The sequence below is a fragment of the Crocodylus siamensis genome, chromosome 3 (assembly GCF_052110815.1).
Source record: "Crocodylus siamensis isolate JL-2025a chromosome 3, ASM5211081v1, whole genome shotgun sequence".
NCBI lineage: Eukaryota > Metazoa > Chordata > Crocodylia > Crocodylidae > Crocodylus > Crocodylus siamensis.
The window spans coordinates 117,578,415-117,590,445 of record NC_143397.1 but is presented as its reverse complement, the minus strand read 5'-3'; the positions used below and the strand labels follow the sequence as shown (position 1 = coordinate 117,590,445).

The window sequence follows — 12,031 nt, the reverse complement described above, 5'->3', positions numbered from 1 at the left end:
TAGCAACCATAGAGCTTTTCCTCATGTGTTTTGGTGATTGTGTACCTTCAAAGAACAAAGAGGTACCTGTTGGGTGTTTATCTTCACTGTCTGAGATTCACCCAGCACTATAAATGACACTTGGTTGCAGCTAATAACTCTCAACACCAACAGTCAACTTTATCACAGTTACAAGCAGGATTTGCCATATACCGGGAGCGTCTACATGAGACTGACTACACAGTAGCATGTCACAGCATGGATAGTGCTAATATGCTACTGCGCAGTATTGTTAGGATACTATGCAGTAGCATTGCCTAAAACATGTTTGCCAGTGCTACTGTGCAGGAACTCTGGTTACTGCACATTTATTTAGTACTTGCTAATACAAGTACTAAACAAATGCGCAGTAATGACTGCACAATAGCATCTTGTGTAGATGCACCCGCTATGAATATAGGTGTGCTCCAACACACCAAGGAAGGCACGCTTGTGGGAAACAATTCTTACCATAAGCAGAGGGAGTTACACTTGGCAGAAGCAACAGCACCAGCCAGCAGGATCCATGACTAATATAGGCATAAGTTATCTCAACCATGTGTTATTACAACTGAAACTTTGGAAAAGTTTTACAGAATACGGTGATACTTCAGAACAGTTTGAGCACAGAGTGCAGAACCTTACTGGCACTATAGCGCAGGTGGTTTTTAGATCAGTAGAATGTAATTTACTGAAGTGAAATACGACCATCTATTTTTGTAAAAAGATGTCAGGGATCTGGAGTCACCCAAGTGGGCAGGTTTGCAATGGCTCCTATCAAACCAACCTTACCTAGCCAAAATGTTAACATGAATTATAGTGATATGGGTTTGGGTTCACTACTGCATTAGAACATGGCCAGTTGTCTGGTTAGCCCTGCAGCAGAAGTGCTCAAATTAAGCCCATCCCACATAACAGGGAAAACTTCCTCTTCACATTGTAGCTCCTTCGTTTCTTTCTAATGACTGTCCTGCCTGTCACTGACTGTGCTGGCCAGGCAGAGGCCAAAGCAACTCTTGGATTTACAGATGAGCAGTGCAAGCTGTGATGTCTTATCCCCTTTTGTGATTTGCCCAAGTTCCACCATATTGGAGTAAGGACTGCTTCCAAGTCTGACTTCCATGTTGAAGGGCACAGAGTTATTAACCAGCCACTCATATCCCACCCTGTTTTTTCCAGCTAAAATATATTGTGAAATCACTACCTCAAAAGTTCACTCTGGATATTCCCAGAGGATCCCCTGCATGCCAAGTTTTAGTTGAATATGCCATAACTATATCAAGCTGTCTTTGATGACAATGTGGTGGTTACCTTTGGTGCAGATTCAATTAGTTTACTATTCCTGCGATCCCAACCAGCTCCATCCAGGAAAAGTCCGCAGATATACACACCACCAATATCACCAGGAGGAGGGCTAGTAACATCTTCTTTCACCATTTTTGTCACATCGTTGTGTAAAATAACACTATCAAGTGCCCAGCCTTTTGCTAAGTTAGCTCGAGTTGTCTCCTGCCTCATTGCTGTTAAGAATCCCTGAAATAAAGCAATGTTAAAGAGCGGGAGAGAAAGAGAGAGAGAGAAAAAAAAGAAAGCTTGAACTTCACTTATTTCCCACTAATATTTCTTACTTGACTATAAAAATGATCCTCACAGCATGACACACTACACTCCAGAATTTCATATATTTATGGAATCAAGTTCAGTGTTTAAACCAAGCACTTTCATATAGAATCAAAATAATAATCCCTATTATGTGTTTGGTATTGGTGTGTGGGTGCCAAAAAAGAACCCAAGTAAAACTTGTATTTAACATATAAAAGCTACATGCATAAAAGAGCCCACCTGGCACACCTACTGCGCTGCTATAAGTACTTACGGCAGACAGAGAGAGATTCAACAAACAGATCAGATTAATTTATTTGATTTGTTGTTGCTGCACACAGGAAATTGCCAAATCACAAATAAAACTGGCATTTCACAATGTACTCTGCAACCCTAGTTTTCCAGTGGTAATATAATTAATTATTTACACTGTAAAAGTACTTTTCCATCTTAAAAGATCCCAAGGCACTTATTACTGAAATGCAGCCATCAGTGGAGGGAAACAAAGCCCCTGCTTAATGACATACTGCAAAACTCTGTTACATTATCTTTATTATATCCATATTTGTTTGAACCTCAACTGTACTGCACAGTAAATTGCTCAATACTTTTGAAATTCAGAATGAGATCCACTTCCTGCTTTAATAAGCTACAATCTAAGAGAGAACAGAAAAATAAAACACTACGGGGGAGGAAAGTGAGAGCAAAGAGGAAGTATAAGGATGAAGTTGCACATTACAATTAGACTACATTAAGGGCACTTAAAATGCAAGCATCCGCATGTTAAGGATTCTTAAAAATTGTGTCGTAAAGTTACACCACTTTGGGCAAGGATTATCTTTGAAACCTGCTACCCTGCTCAAGTGAAGTTGCCTTCACTTCTGGCTGCTCCACTGAGATAAAATGACAAATCTGTAATTTGTCAGCATCCCAGGAGGCACCACTCCCAGCGTGGACTAGTTATCCTCGAGAACTTGACAGTCCTGGACTGACAGCTAGGAACAGTAGGGCAGTGGGTGAGTGGGGAGAGGTGAGTGGGGAGGAGGGGCCTGGAAGCTTCTCATGTGCCCAAAACAGACCTACAGCACCACCCCTGCTGGACCCAGGTGACTACCCAGCAGCTCCTCACCCACCTCCTCCCCCCTACTCCTCTTCGCCTTAGGGAGCTGCCAGGCAGTCACTAGGGTGGCTAGTGAATGAGCAGGTAGCCATGCGGCCCACTGAGCAGGGCAGTCGTGGGGGGCAATCCAAATGGGATGGGATGACCTGTTTCCCTTCTTCCCTGACCCCCTTCACCCTCGGTCTATACTGCAGCTAGAGAGCCAGTGAGCCGGGCAGGCACGGCGCCAACTTGGCAGCTTCTAGTCACGCCCCTGCTCACCAGCCCTCTAGCAGCAGGTCAGAGCTGTTGCACATTAGAGAAGGTATTAATGTGCGACTGCTTGCAGCACATGCTACCTTTAACATAGTCTAACTTTCCTCAGAATTAGCATGTGCTGACTGTAATGTGTAATTATACCCTAAGACAGGAGACTAAAGAAGGAAGGAATCCCAGGAAAGATTTTGAAGGAGAGAGAAAGAGAGAGAGAACACAATTGGGAGACAGATCAGGAAACTGCTCCAAACACAGAGGGCAGCAAAATTGAAGACGTAAACCCAAAAGTAAGAGAGGGCTAGAGTATAGAAGCTGTAAGTGGATGGGAAGCAAATCAAACCAGGATGGGAGCAAATACAAGCTGTCAGCCTGCTTGCACAGGCAGTCATGCTGGTCAGACATGTTCTCAGCTAAGCACGGGGTGGATACAAATGGCCAGAACCCGCAAGCTGGGTCTAGCCACACACCCACCCCCTGCCACCGGAGTGGCCAGCCAGCCAGTGTCAGCTGACCCCTCACCTCTCCCAATATAAACCCCTAACCTGGAAAAGGAAATGTCTGGTCAACAAGGTTCAACCTTGTACCCGGGATGCTGCACCCTTGGCTTGTGCAGTTACTGACATCCTGACAGGCTCTGGACACCTGACCCAGCTTGCCCATGGACCCGAAGTTTGGCCCTTTGGATACCTGACCCAATTCAGGTTTGATTTCCTGGATACCTGACCCAGCTAGCTTCCTACCCCTCTGTTCCTGATCCTCTGGGTCTCTGACTTGGCTCCCTGTGTGGATTTTCTGGAGTCTGACTTCCTGGCTACCCTATGCTCCGACTCAGCATGCTCCCTTCAGATCTCAGCTGCTTCTCCTGACTCTGAGGGCACCCCCAGACCTAGCTGCCAATGCCTTGGCATGACAGGACCTGTGACAGTATTGGAAGGCAAGTACTGGAAATTACTGGGTGAATAGATCTGCTATTATTCTTTAATACTTATACTCTAAGCAACATAGTTCAGTAACAAATCCAAAGGAAGAAAGCCATCATCTCCTTGGTTAAAAAAGTCTGGAGTCAAAACCAGGCTGCTAGGCCAGTGGAAGTTGATGGAATAGGAGAACACTGAGTATGCCCACAAGCGCTGTTTGCTGATCATTTCTTAGATGCGTGTTACAATTTGAGTTATGAGAACTGAGATAACTGGGAAAATGGGACTGACATCCCAGTGACCTGAGGTTGGTGCCTTCTGCTTCACATCATTGAAGAGAACCCAGAATGCATATTGTAAAATGGTTTCCTGCTAGGAAGAGAATTAACTGGAACTGTAGTAGCTGGGAAGAGTTAATTAAGTCAAGGGTTAAAGGCCAAATTCCAGTATAAGAGACACTCATTGTGGATCTAATGGAACTATTACAACACAAGTGACTGAATTTATGTTCACCTTTGCGAAACTCCCATTTTTCCTGAAGGACTGCTTCGAAGCACTGGGGGATTTTCACCTGCTGTTCAAGAGTTGACGAGCAACAATAGCAAAAACCTTTTGATATGAAGACACATGGTCTCCCAAACCTTTGCATCTAATTTCTATGACATATCCACAGGGGTCATGTCCATATCACCATGGACAACTTTACAATGCTTTACTCCAACAGACAGAGACGTGCTGAAACTCTGCCTATGCAGTCAGTCAGTCAGCCTATGGCAATGGTGCTTAGACAACCAGATCCCCCTGTTGGTGCTATATTTACCTCTCTCCAGAACATGACTGCAGAATGCCTAAGCAAAGTGATCTCCCTAAAGCACACAAGGTAGATCAAGAGGTCAATGTTCAAGGACATTCTGTGGTTGAGGAGCCTTCTGTATGAGTGCTCTCCCAGCATTCCTGTGAGCTCTCCACAAGATGATACTGGACCTCATATATTCATCACCTCTACATGGGCAAAATGTTCCAGGATTAGGATTTCTTATTTCTATAGGTGAGAAATCCTAAATTGCTGCTGATGATCCCAGATTAACTAACACCAAGAGGAGGGAAGGTTCTTAAGGAATAAAGGAATCTGCCTATAGTCCTCCCTATGGTAAAGGGCCCAATCCTGCAGTGGTGCTTAAATCTGATCCTCACACTCCTGATAAGATCACCACTTGAACTTATGGCAATGACCTGGGTAGACAAAGCCTTGACTGGGATGATCTATTTGGGGATGATCCTGCTTTGAGCAGGGGGTTGGACTAGGTGACCACCTGAAGTCCCTTCTGACCCTGGTTTTCTATGATTCTAAGGAGCTCTCTGCTGCAGCTTTCCAGGGAAATGGTTTTCCTGGCTGCAGTTACATTGGCAAGGGTAGTGGGTAGGAGCCAAGGACTTGGTATAGAATCTACTGTATGATACTCTTCCCATTATAAAGTAACTCTCAGGACTCAATACAAATTCTTATCAAAGGTTTCCTCAGATTTTCACAGGGGATAGCAGATTAGCCTGTTGCTTCTCTTCTCAGAGACTAACTCCTCCTCTACAGAGGCTTCTCTGCATTTGCTGGACACGGAGAGGGCTCTAGCTTGTTACTTCCACAGAACAAAGTCTTTCAGAAAGTCTGTCCAGTTACTTGTGTCTGTAACTGAAGGCTCTTGAAACACAGTGATATCATCCCAGAGTTTAGCTAAATAATGGATTATATAAGAATACATTATGAGACCATCAGGGTGGACCCTCCCTGAGTAAAAAGTCCCATTCCATTACATCTTCGGTTACTTCCATAGCATCTGCATAATTGTGCCATGACTGCTATCTGCAGGGTGGCTACCTGGAACTTCATGCAAACATATATGAAGCTTTGGGCCACAATGCAAGCTTCTAGGGCAAGTGCAGCACTTAGCAGAGTGGTCCTCCAGTCACTACTGGCTTAGGACTCTAAAACTCACCTACACATACACAGACACTGCTTTACAATATAGCAACCTGTGAGAACATGCATGCACAGTTATTCAAATGAGAAAATTAAGTTACTTACCAGCAATTGAAGCTCTTTGAGATGTATTGCCCATGTTCATATTTGAATCCTGTCCTCCTTCCCCTCTTCCATGGAGTCTCTCTCTCTCTCTCTCTCTCTATATATATATATATATATCATAACCATATATCATAGTGCTCTCTCTCTCTCTCTCTATATATATATATGATATATGGTTATGATATATATATATATATCTCCATATATCATATAACCATATATCTCATATATATATAGGCAGATTCCTTTATTCCTTAAGAACCTTCCCTCCTCTTGGTGTTAGTTATATATATATATATATATATATATAGAGAGAGAGAGAGAGAGAGAGAGAGGCTGTGCAGTGGACAGGAAATTGAGGAGTAGGAAAAATACATCCTAGGACCCTTAGGAGAAGACAGCAGGAAAGCAGAGCTAAAGTGAACTCTACACATTATCAGAAAGGCAAAAATTCTCTGGTGTGAGACAGCCACCAGAGAGAACGTGCACATGGACAAAACATCTCAAATATCAGAGCTTGGAACTGAAAGAGTGAGATGCACAAATTAATGCCTTGGAGACACTGAATGAACAGAAAGGCACAGGAAGTCACCCAGGTACTCAAGAGCTGCTATAGGAAGTACGAAGCCTGGCTTTTCTTCCTTTTCTTCTGCATTTATGGTAACTAATTGTTCACAATGAAGCTTGTTTCAGTTACTGGGAGCACATACCTGTTTCATTAAGATTTTGAAGTAAGCAAGTCATTTTTTCCCACACACCTGGACACCCTGCAGCATGCTTACAGAGGGGTGCTGATGTGGCCTGGAGTTTTGTTTTCTTTACCTTCTAATAACTCTTGGACCTTCTAATAATACAATCCAACTTTGACTCTTTGAATGACGAAGGATCAGCCAACTGCAGATGCTATGAAGTGGTAGATTCAAATTAGCTAGCTCTACTGGTTCCCCTTTACCTCACAGCCTGGAAGGTTTCCCTTTTGTGGTTTAAATTCCCCAGATCTATAATGAAATACTGTGGTGTTGTTTGGAAGTTAGTGTGTGCTAAGGAATGGAGGCACTGCATCTACCTTTCTTATTATTTGCATTCCCATGGTGCCTAAGTTACGTCTACCTTGGCTCCATGTTATTTTTGAGTCTGCAGCCAAAAGTAAACCCTATCAACTCATGCTTCAAACCTGAAAATGTGGTAGTGAGGACACTCCAGAGACACTGTCACTGCTGCTGCTCCAGAAGCAGAGATCTTGAAAGTAGTGTTGAAGGGCACTCTTAGAGCACCTTCAGCACTGCATTTCTGAGTTGGGAGTGCTTGGGTCTTTCTTTTCACTGACAGCCTGAGTAGACATACCTTAGCAGGCCTAGTCATGCACTAGGACCTTAGCAGACTAGGTGCTTTACAAACAAGGAACAAAAAGACAATCCCTGTCCCCAACAGCTTTCAACCTAAGTACAAGGTAACAGACCATGGATACAAACAGACAGGGAGCATAAGTACACAATAAGATAATATAGGACATCTTGATAGACAGATGCCTTGGTACACCCACAGGCTAGCAACTGCCAAGTTAAAATTTGACAGCTGACATTCTTTCTGACCTGCCTGGTACCCTGCTGCTACAGGAGAAAGCAACATTTGATTTTTGGCTTACTTGCATTACAAAACAAAAACAGGGCCACGGAAACAGCAGAGCAAAGTTATTTATTTGCTGGCTAAAATCAAGAGGTACAAAGGTGTGGGAAAGGTGCTGGTATTTTGTAAATAATGGCTAATCACATTGCTTCAAATTTTTGTTTTAAATGTTGTCCCAAATTAACTCATGGGTTGGGAAGGATGGTTCTCATTTCACTCGACCTGGTTTACCTGGATCAGACATACATGGAGAACATGATTTTCTGGAGTGGGTACATGCAATTAGCATGTAGCAATAAACTCTGAGCAGTTTGTGCCAGTGTTTATTGCTCCCAGGTGCAGCATTTACACATGCGCCTAGGACTGCAGCATGTTGAGCTGAGGTGGAGCATCCCCAGCCACTCGCAGGGGGCCTGGGTGGTCAGCTTGCTAGCCTGGAGCTGCTCTGCCCTGGCTCAACGTGCTGTGGAGGGCTTGGCTGAGGCATGAGGGAGCTACAGTGTGGGGCTAGTTGGCAGGCAGCCCAGCACTGTAGCATCCTCGTGCCCCAGCCAGCCCCAGTCACCGTCTGCATATGCGGAATACTAAATAACTCCGCCATAGGATAGTACTGGTCCTGGACAGTACTATCTTACAGCAGAGTTAATTAATTTACTGCACCTGAATAGGGGTGCATGTGTAGATGGTGATGCTTTACTGTGAGGCTAATTACTGTAGTCAACTCCACAGTAAAGCACAGGTGTAGATGCACCCAGTGGGATTGCCTACATGTGCATTAATGCACTGTTGCTACCGCACATTAAGTTTTGTGCCTCTAATATAAGGTGTTAACTAAATGCACGGTAGCTGGCGCTACTGCACAGTATCAAAGACACATGGTCTTTTTGTATGCTTAATGTGCAGTAGACTAATTCTACTGCACATTGGCACATTAGCATGGCTTTGGCCATGACATCCTAAAGCCAATTCTACTCCGCATTAATCGTCTTGTGTAGACATGCCTACTGTGTGCATCTACACATGTGCTTTACTGCAGAGTTGAATGGGGAAATGGACCTGACTTTGCTCTTACTTACACCAATATAAATTAGAAATAATACTAAAATTACCCTAGGCGAGATCCAGTGCAAGTGAGAGCAGAATCAGGTCCTGTTTTATAATGCAAGAACTTTTTGAACTCTGTAGTTTTATCTTGTTCTCTTGTGGTATCCATTACATTTATTCATAGAAAGATGTACAGAGACGGGAAAAGGGACATGACGTATCCTACCTGACTAGGACCTCTGCTATGCGCTTCATCTTACAAATGAAAGGATTTTCTGAAAATGTGTAAGGCACTATAAATGAACCATGTTTCCAGTAGAATTAATGCTTGATCTTTCTGAGCCTATTTTAGTAGAGAAGAATTGATTTCTCCTGTACCAGGGGATACTGAATTATTTTAAATTCGTAACTATAACATTATTACTGACTAAATGCAGTATAGATCAATCACATTTTGCAGGGTATTTTCAGATAATTGTCTCAAAACATTATTCCCACTGCAGCCTAGGTTATGATGCTGCAACTACAACAACAGTCTTCTGATTTGTGTTTGTTTTAATATACAATATTTGGGACTTTTCCATGCACATTATGTATATAAGGACCATTAAAATTGTGTGTTTATGCAGTGTTTAAAATTCCACTTTTCTGAAGGCCCTTTCCAAAGTGTGATGGTATCTTGTTTGGGCACATTCCACTTTGGTTACTTGTATCCTTAATGAAGTGTCCAGATGTCCTGAGCCAAAAAAAGGGCTCATTTTGGTTTGGAAGATTTCCAAACCTGACACTAGACCAAGGCATGAACGATGCCAACTAATAAGGCCAGTTCTTGCTAGCCTTTACTTGAAAGACCACAAAGTTGAGTAGGAATGTAGCTGGGAGTCTGTTCGGGGATACTTTAAAGTGTTTGTAGCAATAATAATGTAACTGGGTGTAGAGAAGGTTTGGGAGGGGGTGGTAAAAGTAGCTACTACCTCAGCAACAGCTGATTACACCACTGCCATTGGCACTGTGGCAGCTGGTGTTCCCCAGTGCTATATCTCTGGCCTGTAGTGGAATATAACCATGTGTATTTGACAAAACCAAATCTGAAAGTATAATAGCTTCTTCAAAACTACTGGTCTACTTCAGGGGTGGCCAGAGTTACTCCCTGGTGAGAGCCACATCTGATCCTCCACCAAAGTTCAGGAGCCAGAAGGTGATGGGAGGGAAGGGTTGCTGAGTGACTTGGAGTGAGAGTCCATCAACCTCCCCTGCACACCCACCCTGTGATGGGCACTGGCCACAGGATCGGGCTCCTGCCGCTGCAACACCAAGCCACTTCAGTTTTCCTTGTGGAGAGTGTGCTCCGGGGTACGTGGCGTGGCTGCAGCACCTGTCCCGGCAGCCCGGCACCTGAGCTAGCAGTCTTGTGGGGGAGAAGAGGAGAGAGAAGGGTGGGCCTGGGGGGCGCTCCCCATGGGGAAAGTCAGAGCAGTGGGAGGTGTTGGGCTGCACTGTCTCCTGGAGCTGCCTCGGGGAGAAGTGGCCGGGACTTTGGCCAATTTCCAGACAGCCGCAAGTACTGTGCCACAGTTTGGCAACCTCCCGTCTATTTTGTTACCATGTGGCCTGGCATTCCAACATCCTCAAAGAACAGGCTGCTGGCACTATGAAATCAAAAGGACAGACTGTCTTGTAACTAGTCTGAATAGTCATCTGAAGATCCTCCATGATCTATCTTGGAGAGTATTTGCTATTGCCATCACTTTTTTATTGTAGACAGTTCCATCATCTAGGATGCAGAATGACCTGGGTAACTAGGAGAAATGGCCTGCAATCAAATCAGGTGAGATTCAACAAGGAAAAATACAAAGTCCTGCACTTGGGGTAAAATAACTGCATATTAAAAAAAAAAAGCCAACAGCATATTGAGTTGTATTCATGGGAGTGTCACTTAGAAATCAAGGAAAGTAATTCTTTTACTCTATTCAGCACTTGTGAGGCCTCACCTGGAGTACTGTGTCCTGTTTTGGGGCCCACACTTCAAGGATGTAGACTGTTTGAAAACACTCTAGCGCAGAGCAATGAAAGTGATTAGGGGCCTGGGAAGCAAGACTTACAAGGAAAAGCTAAAAGAACAAGGATTATTTAGTTTGGAGAAGACTTGGGGAGGAGGGGAAGGGGATACAGAGAAGATGAAAATGGGCTTGTCTCTGTGGCTGTAGGGGATGGAACTAGGACAGTGGCCTCAAGATGAAGCAAAGGAAATTTAGATTAGAGATTAGAAGGAACTTTCTGACCATGAGGGTGGTCAAGAGTGGGAACAGGCTATGTAGAGAATCTAGCTCTCCTTAGATTCCCCAAAACATTACTGGCCAGAAGCTCTCAGAAAGAATTTCCAGACACCATAGTGCCCAGAATTTTTATGAATGTGCACACATACCAGCCTAGATCATATATTATACCCCAGGGAATTATGCACAGAAAAATTCAAAATTATGCAGGATATATATATATATTTTTTACAAATTAAACTAAATAAAAATTTTTTTTAACCTTCTTTGGAAATATACGCAGGTACTTGCACGTGTAGGGGTGTGGGTTAGTCGTGTGTGTGTGTGAGTTTGTGAAGGTATGGGGGTGTGGGTGTATGGGGGGGCTGTCAGGGGGTTGTGAAGGGGTCTGTGGGGTTTGTGGGTGGGTGTGGGCTTCCCTGCCACATGCCTGCCACCGTGCACAACAGCCCCTGCTGCCACCACCCTGCCCTGCACAGCCCCTGCCACTGGCAGTTTCTTGGGGTGCTCCTGGCTACAGTAGGCAGATCCCCCAGTGGTGTGCAACTCCAGCAAATCCTGGGGGGTCGCATGCGGTGGCATGGAGCCAGCCCTGTTCAGCTTGCTGGTGGCCAGAATTGGCTGGCTCCATGCCAGTATGTGGGGTTTGCAGCACTGCAGGTGAGAACCAAATGCAGCCCCAGGCACTCAGCTGTAGCTGCACACTGGCAGGGGCTCTGCCTGCCCTGCCCAGGAGCGTCCCAATGGCCTGCGACTGGCTGTTGTTGCTGGTGGCAGGAGCTGTGCACCATAGGGTGGAGGGCATGAAGCGGGAGGCCCACACACACCCACAGACCCCACAAACACCGCCATGTCCACCCCTGCCCCCCTTCTGCAGGCAGGAGCTGCCCTTTCCATTCACCAGCTACATCGAGGGAATTACATGGTATTATGCAATTATGTACAGCCATACGTTTTACATGCCAAATTACGCATGTGCAGTTCCCTTGGGTGTAACATATAGCTGCTATATAGATGATCTAGGCTGGAATCTTTCTTCCTCCCTTCCTGCACCCTCAGTCATTCGCTTTGCTGTGTACCTTTTTATATTTGT

The 12,031-nt window shown here is 44.6% G+C and overlaps 1 protein-coding gene across 1 annotated transcript in view; it reads right to left on the bottom strand.

Annotated features, from left to right (window-relative positions):
- LOC149868730 (dynein axonemal heavy chain 5-like) overlaps positions 1-12,031 on the bottom strand; it is a 265,120-nt gene that overhangs the window by 3,046 nt on the left and 250,043 nt on the right. Inside the window, exon 74 of the mRNA XM_090037668.1 lies at positions 1,330-1,551. Coding sequence (XP_089893794.1) covers positions 1,330-1,551 — 222 coding nt within the window. The remainder of the gene's footprint in view (positions 1-1,329; positions 1,552-12,031) is intronic.